This window comes from Zingiber officinale, chromosome 6B (assembly GCF_018446385.1).
Source record: "Zingiber officinale cultivar Zhangliang chromosome 6B, Zo_v1.1, whole genome shotgun sequence".
NCBI lineage: Eukaryota > Viridiplantae > Streptophyta > Magnoliopsida > Zingiberales > Zingiberaceae > Zingiber > Zingiber officinale.
This window is the reverse complement of record NC_055996.1, coordinates 84,897,142-84,921,420: the sequence shown is the minus strand read 5'-3', so window position 1 is coordinate 84,921,420 and position 24,279 is coordinate 84,897,142. Positions and strand designations below refer to the sequence as shown.

Below are 24,279 nucleotides of genomic sequence, written 5' to 3'. Positions count from 1 at the left end.
GCATACAATGGTCACAAGCATTAACTGAATTACTATCATGCATACTGAACATGGCATGACAACTAATCATATGAATCAATAAAGATAATTGAACTGAACATATAATAAGCTAAATTGTAGCTAAACTGATACTGAATTCGAACTCAACTAACATAACTAATTTTGAGCTTTGAAAACTAATTCATAATAAGTGAAAATACATAATCATGCTTGATCCGGTGGTAAGAGCGGGCCCCCCCCTCTGGCAATGTCAACGCCAAGTGGAAGTTAACTAGGTTATCTAAACCTAGGGACGACTGTGGGAGTCCAACCCAATGGATATCTGATCCAGTATAGTGCCACTGAAAATAAAATACTGAATATAGCTAACTATTTTTAACTTGCTGTTTCTAGGTTATCTGAACCTAGAGCTAGGTTGTCTGAACCTAGAGGCGACTGTGGGAGCCCACCCATTGGACCGTAGTCCCATATATAAGCTAAAATAAACTGATTTAAATGCTTCTAATGCATTTAACTAAGCTATAAAAATGCTAATTTGCATTTTAACTTAACTAGCTATTTTATCGAACACATCTAGAAGTACTCACTAAATCCCTAAATCTGCGAGGAGGGTCGAATTCGCCCTATGCGTCGATAAAAACTGCATATAGCTAAACTAGTGCGTATAAAACCAAACAGAGCTACTTATACTGCAGGTGAGGGGTTTCTTACCTTGTGTGCTAGATTTCTTACAAATCTAATCGCTAGAAATTCCGGTGGAGACGACTTCTCGACGATTCGCTCGCGTCCACGGGCTCTACTCGCGGAGGGGAACGTCCTTGTGCTGAAATCGTCGCCGGAAGGTGTCCTTGGGGCCCTAGGGAGAGAACCCTAGGTCTCCTTGTGGTTTGCGCCGAGAGAGGGAGGAGAGGGAGGGGTGGCGTCGATGAGGGTTTGGAGAGGGAGGAGTTGCCGAACCAATTAAAAATAACCCAAACCAACTTAAGTTTTTAATTTATATTAAGTGGATAACTAGGCCCAACTTAAATATAAATATATTTGATTCTCCTTTCCTTTCAGCATTGCCCTGCTGGGTTCACCGGTTACTAAGGCTAACTAAAGGTTTAGCGGACCCGAGAGGTCCCGGGTTCGATTCCCGCTTAAGCCTTTTTATTCTTCTAATTGTTTTTGTTACTTCCGCTACTCGGAAAATTCCGTAAAAATATTCTAAAATTCCAGAAAAATAATAGAATATTTCTAAAAATAATTTGAGAATTTTCGGGTGTTACACTCCAGGACATGAAAGCTCCCCAGAACTTGAAGGAGACTCAGAAGTTGGTCGACAAGATGACAAAGCGGCGCCCTTCTTCAAAGTGCTCAGAAAAGCCTCCAAATTCCAATGGGATGAAGAGTGCACACGAGATTTTGAAGAGTTGAAGAAGTATTTGGAGACCTTGTCTTCTTTCTTCAAGCCTGTCACCGGGGAACCGCTCTGGGTCTACCTATCTGCTACCCCTAAGGCCGTGGGGGCGGTATTAGTAAAAGAACAAGATAATGTACAGCAGCCAGTGTATTTTTTTAAGTCATTTATTAAAGGGAGTTAAGTCTCGATACTCAACTCTGGAAAAGTTGGTCTATGGATTGGCGCTTATGGTTCGACATTTAAGGCCCTATTTTCTGGCGCATTCCATCACAGTTCTGACCAACAGCACTATGGGTAAAGCTCTTACCAACGTTGAAGTTGCTAGCCGACTTATCAAGTGGACGACCGAATTGGGAGAGTACAATATCACCTATCAACCTCGCACGGCTATCAAAGCACAAGCCCTGGCTGATTTCTTGACCGAAGTTCATCAGACTAACTCAGAAGAAACTTGGAAAGTATATGTGGATGGATCAGCCACACGTCAGGGGAGTGGCGTCGGAGTTCTTCTGATATCCCCTCAGGAAAACATCTTGCAGTTAGCTATACGATTAAATTTTAGAGCTACCAATAACGAGGCAGAGTATGAGGCTTTATTGGCAGGGTTGCAGCAGCCCGACATGTTGGAGCTGCCCGAGTTATTATTTATTTAGACTCTCAATTAGTAACTCAGCAAGTAACCGGCAGCTTTGAGATCAACAGCAACAAGCTGCAAATATATCGGGAGGCTTATGAGAAGATGAAAGAAGAATTCAAGGAGGTTACGGTGAGCAAGATTCCTAGTGCAGAGAATGGCAAAGCTGACGAGTTAGCCAAAATGGCTAGTTCTCTAACCACATGGGTACTGGATAGGTCATTGGCTCAGACCTTTCTCATAACCCAGATAGATCTGTAGAATAATAGGGACGAGATTATTGATTGGAGAGCACCAATGATTAGTTATCTCCAACAAGGTACCCTACCAACAGACCTGGAACAAGCACGACTGGTCAGGAAAAAGGTCCATGCCTACACCTTGATAGGGGATCAATTATATAAGCGGGTGTTTTCCAGGCCCTTACTCAAGTGTGTAAGCATGGAAGAGGCGGATCATGTCTTGAGAGAAATGCATTTAGGGTGCTGTGACAGTCATGCGGGAGGCCGAACACTAGCTCGTAAGGTACTGTTGGCTGGATATTTCTGGCCCACTCTACAGAGGGATGCTCAACAACTGGTGAACACTTGCATGTCCTGCCAGAAACATCAAAATCTAACGCATATGCCCACCTCGACACTAAAGACCTCTATAGTTTCTTGTCCCTTCGATTAGTGGGGTATGGACATTGTTGGACCCTTTCCTATGGCATCTGGTCAAAGGCGATTCTTACTGGTAGTCGTGGACTACTTTTCCAAGTGGGTGGAAGCCGAAGCTCTGGCCAGGATTACCGAGAGAGCGGTTATTCAATTCTTATGGAAAAACATTCTGTGCAGATTCGACATACCCCCATAAGCTGGTATCAGATAATAGAAGGTAGTTTCAAGGTCAGAAGATATAGGCTTGGTGTCAGGGGTTTGGCATTATTTAGGCCTTCACCTCCGTAGCATATCCACAAAGTAACGGGCGGACTGAGGTTATCAACCGAGAAATTGTACGAGGACTGAAGATTAAGCTAAACCATATGGGAGGAGATTGGGCGGAAGAGCTGCAAAGTATTCTTTGGACGTACCGTACAACACCCCGAGAAAGCACAGGTCTTACTTCGTTTTACCTGGTCTACGGCAGTGAGACAGTGGTACCAGTGGAGGTCGGGGTGCCTTCAAGTAGGAGAATGTTGTACGACAAGGAGAACGCCGAGTGACGGCTAGCAGAGCTAGACCTCATTAGCGAGACTCGCGAGCGAACGACAGCTCGGCTAGTTGCCTATCGATAGAGGATGAGGCAAAATTATGATAGGAAGGTGGTTCCTTATTTCTTTGGAGAAGGGGACCTGGTCTGGAAGCGAGCGAACCCCATGGGAGACGTGGCCAAGTTAGCACCTCAATGGGATGGGCCCTACAAAGTTATTAAAAAGTTGACATCAGGTGCGTACTACCTGCAGGATGCCCGGGGTAGGAATCTAGATTAGCTCTAGAGCACTAATTATCTGCGGCTTTACCGCACCTAGGTCACTTTCTTTTCTGAAAACTTGGGCTGAATAAGTGCAGGTCGGAAGTATTTACCCGACCGGCCTGGGAGAATGTTTGCCTGGTCGGGATTGTTTACATTTTTTGTACGTCCTTTGTAAATCATCAAACCCACTCTGGACTCATACATAGAAAGCAAGAGCTAAGATAGAACATTAAGTAGAAATTAGTTCGGTTTATACAATATATGAATACAAATCACTTAAAGGCAGAAAAGACTTCATTGGGTACTTCATCCAAAATACGATGATGATCCAAGAAGTCTTCAGGGGGATCAAACCTAAAGTATCCTTGTTCATATAGTTGCTACATGGCCCCTGCTGCACCATAAGCAATGGAGGTCACAAGGCGATCCTCGACCTGGACGCCAAACTCTCTGGAATGGAGGTAGGCTTCTCGTCTCTGCCTGCAACGTTCGACTTCTCCCGCTTTATATATTTCCAGAGCTGAGGTAACTCCAGAAAGGCCAGAACGGACCTGTGACAATTCAGCTTTCAGGGCAAACAGTTCAGCGGCCTGGGATTCTAAAGTCTGGCTCTGTCCTTGTAGGAGGGCCTCTTTCGATTTCAGCTCCTAGGTCAGTTGATCCACAGTCTGCTTATGGAGACCCTCGGCCTGACTTTTTTCTTCACGAAGGGCTTGGAGCTGTTGGTCGGCTGCCCACAGAGATTGAAGATGTTGGGCGTTGGTCCTCTTCAGGGCCCCTATTTTGGCCCTTTGGGCGCGGTCGGCCGTTGTAGGATAGTTCAAGTGTAGTTCCAACTCAGCTACCCTATCTGATAGCATCTTACTACGGTGGTACTGGAGATGGAGAGTTTTGTTCACCACCAGAGATTCGACATGAGCCTGAGCCAAAAAAGTAAAGTGTTTGAGAAGAGCGGAAATAGTTTTGTTGCATGAACAGGTAAAACTCACCTGGACAAACAACACCGAGAACCTATCCGTCCGGTCAGGTATAGATAGGTCCTCCATCTGCTGAACGCTTTCATCCTAACAAGTAGCCAGCTGACCTCTTGAAACGATCCTAATTCCTACTTACAATAAATAATACCAGTATACTTCAGACTGATATAATAAGCTAACTCAGCTGAGATGCACGGATTATACAAACGTGAATATTGAGTGCATTTGCCTAGGTAGACATGTGGTGTACAGCACGTTAACACACTTTTTAAAAGTAGGTAATCTAAATGAATGAATATGCACCACCATGTGAGGAAAAGAAAACTAGAATTTGAGATATATAATCAAAGCATGACGGAACAAGCAAAATGCTACTGGAAGGTAACCTTAGTGTGACCATACCAGTGTGAATAAAAAAATCTTAAAGAAATCAGTCTAATTATAACAAGAACTTAGGAATAATGTTTAGGCATACTTCTTTATTATTATTTTTTTCTCCCACATAAACCATAAAAATTATTGTCCTATCCTAACGCGGTGAGCAACGGGGTCCTCAGGTGTGTACTGCAGTGGCCCTGTCTAGTCAAGCGTCAGAGCCTTCAACCTCATAATTATTATCACCTGCACCTATACAAATTGAATGAGTCTAAGGCTCAGCACTTCTTAACCAGTAATAACAAATATTACGTATACAACATCTTTGGGTTAACGATCTTCAGTTTAAAAAGGAAGATGAGAGATATCTATAGAAGATAGCAGTTGTTTTATGCAAAGAAATTCAATTACATGCTTCGGTAGAAAAACAGATACGCAAGATTGGCATTCGGTAATAAAAGAGAAGATAGCAGTTGTTACTGTTTGAATATATATTAAATGAGAGAAGACATAAGTCCAACGTGAAGGAGATAAGTGTACATGTAATAGGAAGGTAGCATGCAGTATGAGAGATATAAAATTCGTACAGTACAAAATAGGAAAAGATATCCAGAAATTACATTAGTATACACAAGCTGGTGCTAAAAGAATTTTCAAGAGCTCATCACCAATCCCCATATCATTGTGTAGCTTTAATCGTTATCATATATCAATATTTCCTTTAAGGTGAGGTGTAATCGTTTAAAGTGACGGGCTATTATCATCTAGTCAATTGATCAATCTCAGCTAGGTAACCCTGGTACCTGACGGTGGGGTGCCAGTAACCTCGTCACTGGGTCGTAGCCTAATATGGAAATCCAATGTTAGGCTCCTTCTGGAGTCCTTTCCCGTAATCAGGCTCTCTCTGGGGCCTTTTCCCATAAACGGGCTCCCTCTGGGGCCTTTTCCCTTAATCGGGCTCCCTCTGGAGCCTTTTCCCATAATAAAGTTCCCTCTGGAGCCTTTTCCCGTAATCGGGCTCCCTCCAAGTCATCATCATAATAAGAATCCTTATATATATTTTTTGTTTCACCAACAACTAACATGATAGAAATGTCAGGCTAAAGAGAATTTGCCACCTGTTGTTACCTTTCAACATGGTGCAATATGATCTAAATTTAAATAACTTAGCATTAAAGTATAAACATCCTAATTTCATAAATTCCATGAGAGTCCTTTCATGATGCGCCCTTCAAGAATCTGGTATAGCTTGATTAAACCATGCACCGCCATACAAACGTGGGTAAATTCCTATGAAAGTGGTATGTCATGCTTAACAATATAACATGCATAATATCAAATGAATGGTGCACATATATCAGGAAAGGAAAAGGAGACCTAATGACTACTGGTTTTTGAAAGACTAAATCTGTAATCTTTCTACTTTAAATAACTTAGCCTTAAAACATATCATCCTAATTCCATAATTTCCCTAATCATTTAAAATAATCCTTTTATCAGGTTCCCTCCCAGAACCTAGTAGAACTTGATTAAATCATGCAAATACTATGTAGACATGAGTAAATTTCTAGGATGCTGGTATGACAGGCAAAACAATTCAACATGTATAATATTATTTGAATGCCGCAGATCCAGCAAACAAAAAGGACAGGGGCTTAAGAAGTGCCTGTGCTTGTAAAATGCTCAAATCTTGATCCTTGGTGCAAGGAGATAGGGAGCACGAGCGAGGAGCCTTTGGTCGAAACGCCTCTCTCAAGAACTTCACGTTTTTGTCCTCTTACTATTCTTTGGCGAGAATGACCACGGCGACGACCGTCCCCTTCCACTTCCTTTTCTTTTCCCCCACTTCCTTTTCTTTCCCTTTCCCCTAAGTCGTTTTCTTTATATATATATATAAGCATACATATATATTTATTGACTTTAGTTTTTTTTTATTCCCCAATAGATAAGGCTCAACCATTCATATATATATATATATATATTTCAATTACGTAACTTTTAGTTTTTAATATTATCTCTTTTTTTTCTGAATTCATTAGCTCAACCATTCATATATATATATATTTCAATTACGTAACTTTTAGTTTTTATTATTATCTCTTTTTTTTGTTTTCTGAATTCATTAACTTCCCCTTTTTTTTTAATGAATGAACCATCTAATTAAATAAATCTAGCGGTTTAACTATTTACCTAAAGGTAGTTCATGCTAAGGGGTCTTGAGCGTTATAATTCCTACCCACCTTATATAAAATTTCGTCCTCGAAATTAAAACTCACCGAATAACTCTGGATAACGACTCCTCATGTCAGCCTCGGTCTCCCACGTAGCTTCTTCCTCCGAGTGATCCCTCCACCTGACCTTGACCATCTTTATCACCTTGTTCCGCAACCTTCTCTCTTGCCTGCCCAATATCTGAACGGGCCTCTCCTCATAGGATAACTTTGTTGTAAGTTGTAGTGGTTCAAAGTTCAGCACATGTGACGAATTTGACATATACTTGCGAAGCATCGAGATGTGGAACACGTTATGCACCCCTGCAAGTTTAGGTAGCAAAGCCACTCGATAAGCCAATGCTTCCACCCTTTCTAGGATCTCAAATGGTCCTATGAATCTCGGACTGAGCTTGCCTTTCTTGCCAAATCTCATAACACCCTTCATAGGTGCTATTTTCATGAACACGTGGTCACCGATTGCAAACTTGAGATCTCTTCTTCGTTTGTCGGCATAACTCTTCTGCCGGCTCTGAGCAGTTTTCATCCTGTCCCAGATCTTGACTACTAAATCTGCTGTATGCTTCACGATTTCTGGACCTAATTCGGATCTCTCTCCAACTTCATCCCAATGGATGGGCGATCTACATTTCCTTCCATAAAGTGCCTCGTAAGGGGCCATTCCTATAGATGACTGATAACTATTGTTATAGGTAAACTCCACTAGAGGTAGCTTCGGCTCCCAACTTCCTTGGAAGTCAATCACACATGCTCGGAGTAAATCCTCCAGAATTTGTATCACCCTCTCCGACTGCCCATCTGTTTGGGGATGGAATGTCGTGCTGAATATTAGTTTAGTCCCCATAGCATAATGCAGACTCTTCCAAAATGAGGATGTAAATCTTGTGTCTCTGTCAGACACAATAGAAACTGGAATCCCATGTAATCTGACTATTTCTCGGATATACAGTTCTGCATACTGAGTCATGGAGAAAGTGGTCTTCACGGGTAGAAAATGTGCTGACTTGGTAAGACGATCTACTATCACCCAAATTGCATTAAAACCCTTTACTGTACTTGGTAAGCCTACAACAAAATCCATCGTAATGTTTTCCCATTTCCACTCAGGAATAGGAAGTGGCCTGAGCATCCCAGCTGGTCTCTGATGCTCTGCTTTGACTTGCTGACAATTTAAGCATTCAGATACAAAACGTAGGATGTCTCATTTCATACCTGGCCACCAATAGAGTAATTGCAAGTCCTTGTACATCTTTGTACTCCCCGGGTGGATAGAATAAGGAGTATTGTGGGCTTCTGTCATGATTTCAACTCTAAGAGAATCTACACTAGGAACCCAAAGTCGACCTCGATATTTGACGATGTCGTCCTCAACTGTATATAACATTCGGCCCTTAGTTTCATCTCTTTGCTTCCATTTCTGTAACTGCTCATCCGTAGCCTGCCCTATTCGAATTCTATCTCTCAAAGTAGACTGCACTATCAGATTGGATAGATTAGGAGCCCTGCCTCTTACATACATCTCCAGATTGAACCTCTGAATTTCTGTCTGAAGAGGTTTCTGCACTGACAGTTGGGCTATGACTGTCATTTTTCGGCTGAACGCATCGGCAACTACGTTAGCTTTCCCGGGATGGTAGCTAATATCACAATCATAATCTTTCACAAGTTCTAGCCATCTCCGTTGCCTCATATTTAGCTCTTTCTGGGTGAAAAAGTATTTGAGACTTTTATGGTTGGTGAAAATTTTGTATTTATCACCATACAAATAATGCCTCCAAATTTTTAGTGCAAAAATGACCGCGGCGAGCTCAAGGTCATGAGTCGGATAATTCTTCTCATGTGCCTTCAGTTGCCTAGACACATACGCAATAACTCGATCATGCTGCATAAGAACTGCGCCCAATCCTATCCTTGATGCATCTGTATACAACACATACTCTCCTTGCCCGGATGGTATAGCTAAAACTGGTGCGGTAGTGAGGGCTTGTTTCAACTTCTCGAAACTATCTTGACAATCTGATCCCCATACAAATTTGGCATTCTTCTTCGTCAAAGTTGTCAAGGGCACCGCAATGGCAGAGAAACCCTTGATGAATTTACGATAATAGCCAGCTAAGCCTAAGAAACTTCGTATCTCGGTTGCGCTTTTAGGCTCCAGCCATTCTCTGACTGCCTCGACTTTAGAAGGATCAACTTCTACCCCGTCTCTCGAGATAATATGTCCTAAGAATGCCACTTTCTCTAGCCAGAACTCGCACTTGCTAAATTTGGCAAACAACCTTCGATCTTGCAATATCTGTAAGGCTATCGTCAAGTGCTGACTATGCTCCTCTCTATCCTTCGAGTAGATCATAATATCATCTATGAATACAATGATGAACTGATCAAGATATGGCCGGAATACGTGATTCATGAGATCCATGAAGACCGCGGGGGCATTTGTCAACCCAAATGGCATTACCATAAACTCGTAGTGTCCATACCGAGTTCTGAAGGCCGTCTTATAGATGTCTACATCCTTTACTCTCAACTGATGGTATCTCGAACGAAGGTCTATCTTCGAGAATACTGAAGCTCCTTGCAGCTGATCGAATAAATCTTCAATTCTAGGCAGGGGATATTTGTTCTTTACTGTGACTCTATTCAGTTCTCGATAATCGATACAGAGCCTCATGCTCCCGTCTTTTTTCTTCACAAACAATACTGGCGCGCCCCATGGAGAAAAACTCGGACGAATGAATCCTTTATCCAGTAGGTCTTGAATCTGATCTTTTAGCTCTTTCATTTCTATAGGTGCCAGTCGATATAGCGCCTTAGAGATCGGCACTGTCCCTTGCACCAACTCGATAGAAAACTCCACCTCTCTCTCAGGGGGAATGCCAGAAATGTCCTCCGGGAATACGCTAGGGAAGTTTCTGACAACCTCCACATCCTCAATCTTCTGACAGGTGCCATTAGGTATTGAAATAATACTAGCCAGAAATCCTCGGCAGCCTCTACGCAAAAGCTTCCTTGCACCTATACAAGAAATAATAGGCGGCAACTATGTGTTTTGAGCTGCCTCAAAGGTAAATATTTTCCCGCTAGTCGATCTAATAGATACTGTCCTCTGTTGGAAATCAATCGAAGCTCCATTCCGTGATAGCCAGTCCATCCCCAAAATAATGTCGAATTCAGGCATCGGCAACACAATGAAATCTGCCCAAACCACATTCGTCTATAGTCTAAGCTCAATATCCTTTACCATCTTAGTAGATAACATTTGTTTGCCCGAGGGCACTATGACTCTAAATCCCAAATCCATCTCTTTTGGTAAGATTCCTAGTCGCTTTAAGAAGGTCTCAGATATAAATGAATGTGTAGCCCCAGAATCTAGCAATGCATAAGTACCTATGCCTGCGATGAATATCTTGCCTGCGACCACAATGCCATGGAACAATTCAAGCCTATCATCATTTTTAAATAAAAAAAAATTCACCTTAGACCATGCCCAATTTTAAACATATGAGCATGTTGGGTTTTTCGGACCGCGAAAACCGCTTTTCGCGTCGCGGAAACCCCGAATCACCCAAAACCAACGGATTCGTGCAAGGAAAAACCGAACGAATATACGAGTACGAGTTTCAAAGACTCTAGATCTACACTAGATGAGAGTTATACCTTCGAAGCGAGCCCTTTCGCGTTCCCGCTCGTCCAAGGAGTTGCCGGATCTCAAGACCGTCAAGCGTCGGTCCTCTAGAAGTATCCACACGGACACGTAGGTGGAGAAAACCTCACACAAAGGTGTGCTAGCACCTTGGTAAGGTTCGGCCAAGCAAGGAGGAGAGGGAGAGGAAGAGCTTCAAGAGGAGGAAGAAGAAGATACACCACTTGAATGAAAATTGAAATCACAGTCAAAACACAAAGTGGCCGGCCAAGCTCAATGGTGAAAAACCCCCAAATTAATTGCATTAATTGCAATTAATATGAAACCATTAAAGAGAATGGCTTTGTAACTTCCATGAGGTGGCACCCATGATGATGTGGAGTATCATCATTGGTCCACCTAATGCCAACTCACCAATGAGATGGCAAAAGGTCAAGTCAAAATTAACCTTTGGTCTTCCTTCTTAAGTCAAGTCAAACTTGACCCAATCTCTTCCATGGTTGATCTAATCTAACCATTTGATTCAAGCCAACTTAATATAATGAATCTAATTCATTTAATTAAATTGATTCAATGAGTCAAAATCTAAATTAGACTCATTGAACACATGAATCAACTTGAGTCGAACTCAAGTTAGCCCAATTAGGATTACTCTTAATCCAATTTGATTCATCAAATGAATCTAATCCTCTTGGTTCATCATATGAACCTAATCTCCATCTAATTGTCCTTAGTGTGTGACCCTATAGGTTCTTGTAACGTTGGCAATGCCCTAAACACATTTAGGAGTATAAGTAATGAGCGGTATCTAGCAACACATCATTACTACCCAAGTTACAAGAATGTCGAGATCCGACATCACCTTGTGACTACCAATTGTGACTCCTCACAAAACAATGACAAGTGTCCTTCTATCCTAGACATCTAGATTGATCAATATGAGACATAAACCGTGTCATCCTCTAATCAATCTAAATCTTGAACCCCAAGTAGACTCACTCAATCAAATGAGTTCAACATCTCATGTTGACTCATTTGGGCATGGTCATGCACTTAGTGGTCTCACTCTATCAAGAATATTGATGTCGCTCCCGTCATATGGAAGGGATAGATCCCATCTACATCACTCACATCCCTCTGCATAATTTGTTATATACCCGGTAATCGCCTTTATAGTCCACCCAGTTACGGGTGACGTTTGACGAAACCAAAGTACATAACTCCTTATGTAGGGATCCATGGTGACTTCAGGTCTAAGGACTAATAGTCATACTAATAGCCACATGAGAAAGTATATGACACTCATATAACGATCCATGATACTTTCTCATAGCGGGTCATTCAGTATACATTCTCCAATGTATACCCATGTGTCAGCTTGATATCTCTATATCCATGACTTGTGAGATCAAGTCATCGAGCTGACCTACATGCTAGTCTTATTGCATTAACATTGTCCCTGAATGTTAATACTCGACTAGGAATGATTTAGAGTAGTGTTCCCTATATCATCTCACTATCGATTCAACTAATCGATTGATATAGGTATGAACCTTCTACTCAAGGACGCTATTATACTTAGTCTATTTGGCACTAATACAAATAAGTATAATAACCAAACAAATGTCTTTATTAATATACAAGAATATGATACAATGAGTCCATACAATCATCAAATGATTGGCTCTAGGGCTCTAACTAACAGAGCATACATCGCCAAGTTCAATATACCTGGAGGTTACCCTATCGTATATGCCTAGCATTTCCTACTTTTTAGTAATAGAATGTTTAAAATCGCCTGTATACCTGTGATAAGCGTAGTGTCTGGCTCCGCCTCCTCGGCATGCATCACAAAAGCTCGACCAACCATAGGTTGTTTCTTCTTTGGGCAATCCACAACTTTATGTCTATCTTCTCCACAGTTGAAGCACTTGTAGGTACCCCACATGCATTTGCCATGGTGTTGGCGGTTGCACTCCTTGCACAGTGGCTTCTCCTCGGTCTTTGGGGTAGCTACTCTCAGTTGTTGCTTGGGTTGCCCCGGAGACTTTTACTGTCCTTTCTGTGACCCCATGTATGACTTCTTATTCGACTATTGTTGTTGCTGTGGTTGTGGCCTCTTCCTCTGCATCTCCCATGCTATGTCTTTCAAAGACTGCTCTGCCCTGTAAGCTCCATTCACAGCATCATTATACACAGCCGGGTTTGTGAGGAAAACATCTCGGCGGATAGTAGGCCTAAGACCATCCAAGAAGTGTCTGAGTTTCTCAGCAGCGTCGTTGGCAAGAAGGGGCACAAAATGGCACCCCTATCAAACTTCTTGACAAACTCCGCAACAGTTAAATCCCCCTGGCGGAGACTCATAAACTCCCTCATTAGTCGTCCCCGAATGTCGGTTGTAAAGTATTTATCATAGAAAATTCTCTTGAAATCCTCCCAAGTCAAGGTTTTTAGATCAACCCCTCTTTCGGCTCCCTCCCACCATAAGGAAGCGTCGTCTTTCAGCAGATAGATGGCACAACGGACCCTATCAGCATCAGCCATATTCATATATCAGAAGATCACCTCTAATAAACGGATCCATCCCTCCGCCACGAATGGATCGGTAGTACCTGAGAAATCTTTAGGATCCATTCTCCTAAACTGCACGTAGATGTCCTGCTGCCCTCCCCTATTAGCATTACCCGCATACTGTTCAAATAATTGAGCCATTCCTTCAAGTAATCATGTAGCAGCATCTGGAGGGGGTCGCACCTCCTCACGTCCCTCTTCATCCCTATCTCCGTTAATAGCACGTCTCGGAGCCATATCTGCACCCAACGTCCCATGCAGTATGTAAGCGTCATGCGCATAAATGTAATAGCATATATCCTCCAAATTCTTTTATATCATGAAAGTATTTAATTTTAATGCATAAAATTTAAAGCAGTAAAAACTCACAGACTTGAGGCTTGACTTCTTGAGCTTTCCGGGACCAATAGTAGACACACCCTTCAAGATCTTTGCTTTGATACCAACTGAAACAACCCTAATTCCTACTTACAATAAATAATACCAGTATACTTTAGACTGATATAATAAGCTAACTCAGCTGAGATGCACCAATTATACAAACGTGAATATTGAGTGCATTTGCCTAGGTAGACATGTGGTGTACAGCACGTTAACACACTTTTTAAAAGTAGGTAATCTAAATGAATGAATATGCACCACCATGTGAGGAAAAGAAAACTAGAATTTGAGATATATAATCAAAGCATGATGGAACAAGCAAAATGCTACTGGCAGGTAACCTTAGTGTGACCATACCAGTGTGAATAAAAAAATCTTAAAGAAATCAGTCTAATTATAACAGAACTTAGGAATAATGTTTAGGCATACTTCTTTATTATTATTTTTTTCTCCCACATAAATCATAAAAATTATTGTCCTATCCTAACGCGGTGAGCAACGAGGTCCTCGGGTGTGTACTGCAGTGGCCCGGTCTAGTCAAGCGTCAGAACCTTCAACCTCATAATTATTATCACCTGCACCCATACAAATTGAATGAGTCTAAGGCTCAGCACTTCTTAACCAGTAATAACAAATATCACGTATACAACATCTTTGGGTTAACGATCTTCAGTTTAAAAAGGAAGATAAGAGATATCTATAGAAGATAGCAGTTGTTTTATGCAAAGAAATTCAATTACATGCTTCGGTAGAAAAACAGATAAGCAAGATTGGCATTCGATAATAAAAGAGAAGATAGCAGCTGTTACTGCTTGAATATATATTAAATGAGAGAAGACATAAGTCCAGCATGAAGGAGATAAGTGTACATGTAATAGGAAGGTAGCATGCAGTATGAGAGATATAAAATTCGCACAGTACAAAATAGGAAAAGATATCCAGAAATTACATTAGTATACACAAGCTGGTGCTAAAAGAATTTTCAAGAGCTCATCACCAATCTCCATATCATTGTGTAGCTTTAATCGTTATCATATATCAATATTTCCTTTAAGGTGAGGTGTAATCGTTTAAAGTGACGGGCTATTATCATCTAGTCAATTGATCAATCTCAGCTAGGTAACCCTGGTAACCCTCGTCACTGGGTCGTGACCTAATATGGAAATCCAATGTTAGGCTCCTTCTGGAGTCCTTTCCCATAATCAGGCTCCCTCTGGGGCCTTTTCCCATAAATTGGCTCCTTCTGAGGCATTTTCCCATAACCGGGCTCCCTCTGGGGCCTTTTCCCGTAAATGGGCTCCCTCTGGGGCCTTTTCCCGTAATCGAGCTCCCTCTGGGGCCTTTTCCCGTAATCGAGCTCCCTCTGAGGCCTTTTCCCGTAATCGGGCTCTCTCTGGGGCCTTTTCCCGTAACCGGACTCCCTCCAAGTCATCATGATAATAAAAATCCTGATATATATATTTTGTTTCACCAGCAACTAACATGATAGAAATGTCAGGCTAAAGAGAATTTGCCACCTGTTGTTACCTTTCAACATGGTGCGATATGATCTAAATTTAAATAACTTAGCATTAAAGTATAAACATCCTAATTTCATAAATTCCATGAGAGTCCTTTCATCATGCGCCCTTCAAGAATCTGGTATAGCTTGATTAAACCATGCACCGCCATACAAACGTGGGTAAATTCCTATGAAAGTGGTATGTCATGCTTAACAATATAACATGCATAATATCAAATGAATGGTGCACATATATCAGGAAAGGAAAAGGAGACCTAATGGCTACTGGTTTTTGAAAGACTAAATCTGCAATCTTTCTACTTTAAATAACTTAGCCTTAAAACATATCATCCTAATTCCATAATTTCCCTAATCATTTAAAATAATCCTTTTATCAGGTTCCCTCCCAGAACCTAGTAGAACTTGATTAAATCATGCAAATACTATGTAGACATGAGTAAATTTCTAGGATACTGGTATGACAGGCAAAACAATTCAACATGTATAATATTATTTGAATGTCGTAGATCCAGCAAGAAGTGTCTGTGCTTGTAAAATGTTCAAATCTTGATCCTTGGTGCAAGGAGATAGGGAGCACGAGCGAGGAGCCTTTGGTCGGAATGCCTCTCTCAAGAACTTCACGCTTTTGTCCTCTTACTATGCTTTGGCGAGAACGACCACGACGACGGCCATCCCCTTCCACTTCCTTTTCTTTTCCCCCACTTCCTTTTCTTTCCCTTTCCCTATGTCGTTTTCTTTATATATATATATATATATATATATAAAAAAGCATACATATATATTTATTGGCTTTAGTTTTTTTTTTATTCCCCAATAGATAAGGCTCAACCATTTATATATATATATTTCAATTACGTAACTTTTAGTTTTTATTATTATTTCTTTTTTTTTGTTTTCTGAATTCATTAACTTCCCCTATAGATAAGGCTCAACCATTCATATATATATTTCAATTATGTAACTTTTAGTTTTTATTATTATCTCTTTTTTTTTGTTTTCTGAATCCATCAACTTCCCCCTTTTTTTTTTAATGAATAAACCATCAAATTAAATAAATCTAGCGGTTTAACTATTTACCTAAAGGTAGTTCATGCTAGGGGGTCTATACCTCTCATGACAAGATAGCTAGTGGGAGCGTCATGTTGTCTCATTAGCCCTGATTCAGAAGGCTTGGCAGAATAATACTGGTGATAGGAGGGGCCCTGCAGCTGTGAAGATGAGGTCGTCGGGTCGAGAGGATTAGGGGGGCTGGGTGAGATGTCCCCAGTCGTGATTCATTAGCCAGGGGAGTAGCCAAAGGACCTGTCATGTCGCCTGGTACTAGTGAAGGAGCATTGACAGGTAAAGAGGAAGAAGCAGGTTGAGAAGAAGGTGGAGCTTGCTCCCGTAAACGCGTGGAAGGAGGATCTGTGGTCATCCCAAGACTGTTGGCTAGCACACGGGTCTCTTGGACATGCCGAGCTGAAGGGACCGGTTCAACGGATGGACCGGCAGAGCTTAGGTCTGGGCCAATATGCCTTCGGCGAGACCTGTGAGCCAAGGGTTGGTCGTCCGAGTCAGAGTCTTCAGGCGAAGATCGCGATCACCGAGCCGTGGGAGGGGCAGCAATTCTGGTAGGATCGACAACGAGACGTGCCTGCCAGGATGCCCGGGAAGCCGCTCGGAAGGAAGGACTGGCGGGGGTATGTCCGCTAGTCCTGAAGGAGGTTGGAGGGTCGGTCTGATAGAAGGTTCCGAAGCTGTTTGAGGGGCAGACCGGGAAGTTGGTTGTGGGACTGATGGAGGGGCAGTGGTAGTTGTTCCTAGCCGGGCAGGGGCAGCATGTGGAAGAAGTCTCCTATCCAATATGATTCTACTTCTCCTCATTATTTTCTGCTCGCTAAAGGGAAGAGGCTGGATGTTAGAGGCATGAAGCAGGGTGTTGGCTGTGCGGGAAAACCAGAGTTGTAGTCACCACAGCAAAAGTGAAGTAATGCAAGATCGAGCAAAACTTACCCAGGGAGCGAGGCAGCTCAGAAGAAGAGATGTGGCTCAGCCTAAAGAATGACAACACGTTCTCAGATAGTAGTCTCGTTAAGTCTAGTCGCCAGCACCTTAGCTGAGCTAGAGCATCGGTGAAGAGGGGGTCATTACTGAAATCCCCCACGTAAGGCATTACGGGGAGGGTTCGCTGCTACCGAGTAGGCCACTCTACAGCAAAGGGAAACTTGAGTAAAAGATACTTGTCCTTCCAAGCAGGTTCAGATGAGGGAATAAGACAGAAGAAGGTAGTCCAGGTGCAGGTCTGGAAGCGAAACAAACCCTCGCTATGCTGGCGAGGGGTGAAGAAATAGTGGAATAGGCGAGCAGACCAGGATATGTCGCAGACTTCACACAAGACTACAAAGCTGCACAGAATCCTTATAGAATTGGGAGATAGCTAGCCCAGAGAAATTCTGAAATAACGGTTGACGTCAGAGAATAGAGGATGAATGGGAAGACGAAGTCCTGCCACGAATTTCTCTTTGTAGAAGGTGACGTAGCCTGTTGGAGGAGAAGAAGTCTGGTGCAGTATGTTGGGAATGATGATATGCATGTCATCGGAGATTTCATAGGTGAAGCAAATATCATCCAGATTCATACCATCAAAAGTAGAGACTCCAGGGGTAAATGATGTTAGGAAAAGTCATAGGCAGGACTTAAGTGGAAGCCGGGAACAAGAGGATGAGGCAGGAGACAGGAGGCAGAGGGCACAAGGAAGCGAGAGTTAGGCGAGAGCAGCGAGCGATAAGAGAGGAACGGTCGAAAAAGTTCCATGAAGTAGCGGAGGTGACCTATTTATAGCCGATATCCACGAGGGCAGAACGGTCAAACCATCATCTAGCGGCTCGTAATAAAAGCAGTTTAGAATATTCGCGCAAAAAGGAGCCGCACGATCGTCGCAAAAAATGAAGTGGGAAAAGAGGGGCGGGAAACAGTAAATGGCGTGAAGTACGATGGTCATCATGAGTTACCTCGGGAAAGAACGATACTGTATCACGAGGCGGTGAGGGTTTTCGTATGCTCTGTGTTTCACCTTTGCTAAGTTTAAGGGATGAACCAAGTCTGGGAGCCAGCTCAGGACAATGAGCAAGCAAAGTTTCAGGGCCTGGAGCCAGCTCTGGACATTGAGCGAGCAGAGCTTCAGGGTAGGGGTACTAGTCAGAGCGTCATCGAAATCAAAACAAATCCCAGGTCAGGGAACAAACAGATTGCAGGTCGGAGAGCAAACATATATCAGGTCGGCGAGTAAGCAGGCCCGAGGTCAGGGAATAAGAAACAGTTCTCAAGATCGAGATAATAACCGAGAGTTTCCTTATGTCTAAGTAATTGTGGATAACAGCAGACCGGGGATTCTCTAAAGTTAAGTGACTTCAAACAAAAGAAGATTCCAAATGTCTATACATTAAAGATGTTACATTATGGCAGGGGATCTGTTGGAGGTACATCGCTTGAGGGAGGTACAGGGAGAGCTAGGAAGTCGTCGTCGGTCATGAAAAAGGGAAGGCTTCGTCCGAAATTTCTTGTAGCAGACGGTCTCTGCTTAGGAAATTAGCTGAAGGGGTGGAGCGGAGAAGACCGTGTTCAAACAGGTAGCGCACTGTGCCCACGCCCTCGTAGCAGAGTATCCGGTCGATGAAATCACCTATCTTCTTTTGGAAGAGCGGAGACTTGATATAGGAAATTATGTAAGCTCTGAGGAGCTCGTCTTCGCCTGACCAGTACTCCACCAGCTCTACCCTTACTTTATCAGTAGCTGCTAGAGACAAGGCATTCTCCTGCTTTAGGGTGGAAGCCTCTGCCTGTGCTTTGAGAAGATCTGCCTGGAGAGACTTGATGGTGGCCTGATCTTGATCCTGCTGTTCCTGGAGAGTTTTTTCCCAGTCAGCACTGGCAGCCAGGTCCGCTTGGACAGCCTCCAGGTCTTTCTGTATAACTTTATTGGACTCCTGGAGTGCCTTCAGATCTGCAGAAAGAGCGGCTAGCTATGATTTCTTCTCCTCCAGCTCAGTCGCCAGCTAGCGACGACGCTGCCCTTCTGAGTTTAGCTTGGAGTCGCTGGTCTTCAGGGTCGCTTGTAGCTCTTTTATCTTCTCGGAAGACTCCTGAGCCAGGCCCCGGGCAGATTGAGTGGACTCCCCGGCCGCGTACAGATAAGAATCCAGAGGGTCAAATGGGTCGCGGGGAGTCAGTGGCAACTCTAGCTCTTGCAGACAAGCTTTCAGTGACTCATTTTCTAGCAGCAGGTCAGCATCGAACTGGGTCAAGCTCAGGCTACTCGAGTAGGCCTGCCTGGTAGAAAGAAGAGGATTAGAAGCAATGGCAGAGTCAGGCTAGGAAAAGGAAAACTCACCGATATAATATGTTTGGAAGCTAGGTCCAGACTTTCCCACTGAGACCCTTCCCAGAACTGCTCGTCGGCTGATCGCCAAAGGGTGGCTAGGTCACCGTGCAGCTGAATTTTGCCGCGGACAGGAATGGCACCTGCCTCTACCGAAGTTCCTGCCAGGTTTGATTATGATTCAGCCACGGAGGGCAGGCGCCAGGAAGCTGTGAAATCCTGTTCGTTCCTTTGGGGTCGTGCCCTAGTGCGAGCAGATGACGATGAGGGGGCGGCAAGAAGAGCAGAAGGGGTCGTAGAGCTCCCGGGCTGGTCTCCAGTAGAAGGACCAGCCTGCTCAAGAGCCAAGACCCGAACAGGAGTAGGGGTCGGGACTTCCGCCACCCGAGGAGACTCCTGAGCAGGAACTCTGGTTGTTGGCGCTTGGACTTTGGGAAGCTTGGGAGAAGTCCGCCTGAGCGGAGAAAGCGGAGAAGATTGGACTGAAGGAGCGACTCTCTTACGTTTGCGCTAGAGGCACAGGCGTTTGTCTGGAGGAGGAGAAGGAGCCCGATCTTCCTCGATGGGCTCCAGGGTTGTAGGGCCAGTCTCAGAGGGGGCCACTGGCAGAAGTAGTGGAGTGGAAGACTTTGAGGGCTCCTCCGCAGTTGCGTGTGAGAAAGTGGCTGAAGGAGTGGCTAGGCCCTTCGCAACCTCCTCACCCACAACCTTCAAAACATGGCTGGGCATTCGGGCTGATCCCTTTGAGTAGGCCCGGAATATAGCAGCCTCTGCAAAGTAAGAAGAAAATACCTCAGCTAGCGAAGACTAGCGGAAGGAAGAGAAACATCTTACCAAAAGGAGCTCCTATATCTACAGGAACCGGGTTGAGTCCAAACAAGTGCAAAAAGCCTTCTCATAAAATTATAGACAGGAGAAGGTTGACTCCCTTTATTTTCTCTGAAGCTGTATGGCAATCTGGTTGATGTCGGTGCTCTGGTAATTCAAAAGGGGTAGGAAGATTGGAGCGTCATTGGGTCGGCCAAGTCACCGACCCAGGTAGCCTGACAAAGAAGAAGCGAAACTTCCAACCCTTATTGGAGGAAGGCATGTTAGAGAAGAATTTACAACCAACCCTGGATTGCACCATGAATACGCCAGGTTTGGATCGTTTCAAAGAATAGAAGTAGTGGAAGAGTCGTGCGGTTAAAGGAATCTGATATACCCTACAGAGGATGACCATGCCAGAGATAACACGAATAGCATTGGGAGCAAAATGTGAAAGTGGAATACGAAAATATTGACTCAAGGAAGAAAAAATTGGATGAAGAGGAAAGCGAAGACCCCCCAAGAACTGATCTTTGAAGAAGATTACAAACCCTTGGGGAGGAGAAGAAGGAGGCTCATTCGGTTGGGGAGTTCGTAGTTGAAAGTCATCAGTAAGACGCAGATTGGTACGAATTTGATCAGGTCATTGTCATCTAAATCTGAAATATAGTATGAATACCAAAGCGCCTCATTACCTTCAGCCATGAGGAGATTGTGGGGGAATGAAGAGAAGGAAAAGAAGAGCTCGCAAGCAACATGGAGACTTAGTAGGAAGAGCGAGAAAAGGTGACAGAGTCGGAAGCAGCACGAAATGTGAGAAGGTGACGGCGGACAACCTTTAGGGTTTATAAAGCCAAAACCCTAGGAAGCATCGAAAGAGAGGAGAGAAGGAATGATGCTGTGAGGCGTCGGATCTAGGGTCGCGTACTAAAAGGCGCTGATCAGCTACAGTGGCGGTAAGGGTTCGTGGGACACGTGTTGCTTCCCTAGGAAAGGTATTAAAAAGGTATTAATGATGGATGTGACAAGGAAATCATGAAGGGGAATTTTTGTATGACATCATTGCGGCACAAGAAGACTATACATCAGAAGGAAAGGCAGCCATGTAGTTACCTCGGGAAGAGCAAGGTCATACGTCATGATTATGGAGCCACCTCGGAAAAGAGGAGGGAAAATGAAGAGACACAGGAATTTGAATTTGGCACTCCTTAAGATTTGAATGGATGAGCTAATTAAAATTTGTCTGAGATATTTGCAGGAAATATTACAAGTAGCGTGCAGCCGACTACACATCTACAATATAACACCCGGGCGGGAATTTCAGGAACAATCTCCAGGCCAGTCTGCAACCATTAATCCGGTTCTTGGACAAGCCCATAAGAGTTTCTTAGCGGCTGCTAGGTCGGTGTCCCAGACTCTCGCCTCAATGCGAGTTATAAGTGAGCATGCTCTCACGCCCAACGACCGTCTAGGTCGGTGTCCCAGACTCCCACCTCAGTGCGAGTTATAAGTGAGTATGCTCTCACGCCCAACGACGGTCCAGGTCCCAGTGCGAGTTATAAGTGAGCATGCTCTCACGTCCAAGGACCGTCCAGGTCGGTGTCTCAGACTCTCGCCCCAGTGCAAGTTATAAGTGATCATGCGCTCACGCCCAAAACCCCGAAACCGCTTTTTTGGGCTGCAAAAACCGCTTTTTGCGTTGCGGAAACCCCGAAACCCCGCCAATGGATCCGTGCGAAGAAATAAAATTTACGTAAAACTTCGAGTACGAGTTTCTAGCCTAGATCTAAACTAGATCTACAAAGGAGAAGAGCTTTACCCTTGATGCGATGCCCTTCGCTAATCCCGCTCGTCCAAGGTTCGCCGGATCTCGAGAGTATCAAAGTAGATACTCCTCTATGTGTATCCACACAAGCAAGAGATGGAGAAACCAAACAAAAGGTGTGCTAGCACCTTTGAAAGGTTTGGCCAAGGTGGAGGAGAGGGAGAGAAGAGAGAGCTTGAGGAAGAAGATGAGAGTTACAAAAATCAAATGAAACTCACACATAACCATAAAGTGGTCGGCCACTTCAAAGCCTTTTAAACCTCCATGGGATACCAAGAGTCACAACTCTTGGTCTCCCTCATGAGGTGGCACACACATGTGCTAACCTTGATGATGTGGCACATCATTATTAGCCCACTTAATGTCAACTCACAATTGAGGTGGCAAATGGTCAAGTCAAACTTGAACCTTCTCTTCCTCTCAAGTCAAGTCAAACTTGACCACTTCTCTCCCATGGTTGATCAAATCTAACCATTGGTTCAAGTCAATTTTAATTTAATGAATCTCTATTCATTGAATTAAATTGACTCAATGAGTCTAAGTCCAAATTAGACTCATTTAACACATGAACCAAATTGAGTCCAACTCAATTGGTCTAATTTGGATTACTCTTAATCCAATTTGGTTCATCACATGGACCTAATCCTTTAGGTTCATCAAATGAACCTAATCTCCATCTAATTACCCTTTGTGTGTGACCCTATAGGTTCTTATAACATTGGCAATGCTCCTAAACCCATTTAGAAACATAAGTAATGAGCGGTATCTAGCAACACATCATTACTACCCAAGTTATAAGAATGTTGAGATCCAACATCACCTTGTGACTACTAATTGTGACTCTTCACAATATATGACAAGTGTCCTTCTATCCTTGACATCTAGATTGATCAATGTGAGGCATAGACCGTGTCATCCTCTAATCAATATAAATCTTGAATCCCAAGTAGACTCACTTAATCAAATGAGCTCAACATCTCATATTGACTCATTTGGGTATGGTCATGCACTTAGTGGTCTCACTCTATCAAGAATAATGATGTCACTCCCGTCATATAGGAGGGATAAATCCCATCTACATCACTCACATCCCTCTACATAATTTGTTACATACCCAGTAATCGCCTTTATAGTCCACCCAGTTACGGGTGACGTTTGACGAAGCCAAAGTATGTAACTCCTTATGTAGGGAACCATGGTGACTTTAGGTCCAAGGACTAATAGTCATATTAATAGCCACATGAGAAAGTATATGACACTCATATAACGATCCATGATACTTTCTCATGGCGGGTCATTCAGTATACATTCTCCAATGCATACTCATGTGTCAACTTGATATCTCTATATCCATGACTTATGAGATCAAGTCATCGAGTTGACCTACATGCTAGTCTCGTCGCATTAACATTGTCCCTGAATGCTAATACTCGACTAGGAATGATTAAGAGTAGTGTTCCCTATATCATCTCACTATCGATTCAACTAACCGATTGATATAGGTAAGAACCTTCTACTCAAGGACGCTATTATACTTAGTTATTTGGCACCAATACAAGTAAACATAATAACCATAAACAAATGCCTTTATATATATAAGAATATGATACAACGAGTCCATACAACAATCATCAAATGATTGGCTCTAGGGCTCTAACTAACAATCTCCCACTAGCACTAGTGCCAATCAGTATAGGCTCTAAGGCCCAAAGACCTAGTATGACCATCATGCTTTCTCTGTGCCAAAGCCTTGGTCAAGGGATCTACGATGTTAGCCTCAGTGGGTACTTTGCAAATCTTCACATCTCCTCTATCGATGATCTCTCGAATGAGATGGAAGTACCGTAGTATGTGTTTGGTCCGCTGGTGTGAGCGAGGTTCCTTAGCCTGTGTTATTGCTTCATTGTTGTCATAATAGAGATCTATGGGATCTGTAACGCCCCGCCCCTCCTGCTAATGCGACGGGGGTTACTTACCATACTTAACAACTTAATAACTTATTACAACGGAAGTCTTACTTGTAAATTTTTGAAACATAGAGTCCATATGTCATACTTAACATTATTTCAAGACATATAAAGTAACATAATAAA

General features: G+C 43.2%; 1 protein-coding gene across 1 annotated transcript; it reads right to left on the bottom strand.

The window, feature by feature from the left end:
- Window positions 1–3,697: 3,697 nt before the first annotated feature.
- Window positions 3,698–5,094, bottom strand: LOC121990375. Its single transcript, XM_042544513.1, has 2 exons — window positions 4,481–5,094; window positions 3,698–4,411 (listed from the first exon to the last, which is right to left on the bottom strand). Exons 1-2 carry the CDS (start codon window positions 4,535–4,537, stop codon window positions 4,139–4,141), a joined length of 330 nt encoding a protein of 109 aa, XP_042400447.1. The 5' UTR covers window positions 4,538–5,094; the 3' UTR covers window positions 3,698–4,138.
- Window positions 5,095–24,279: the final 19,185 nt, after the last annotated feature.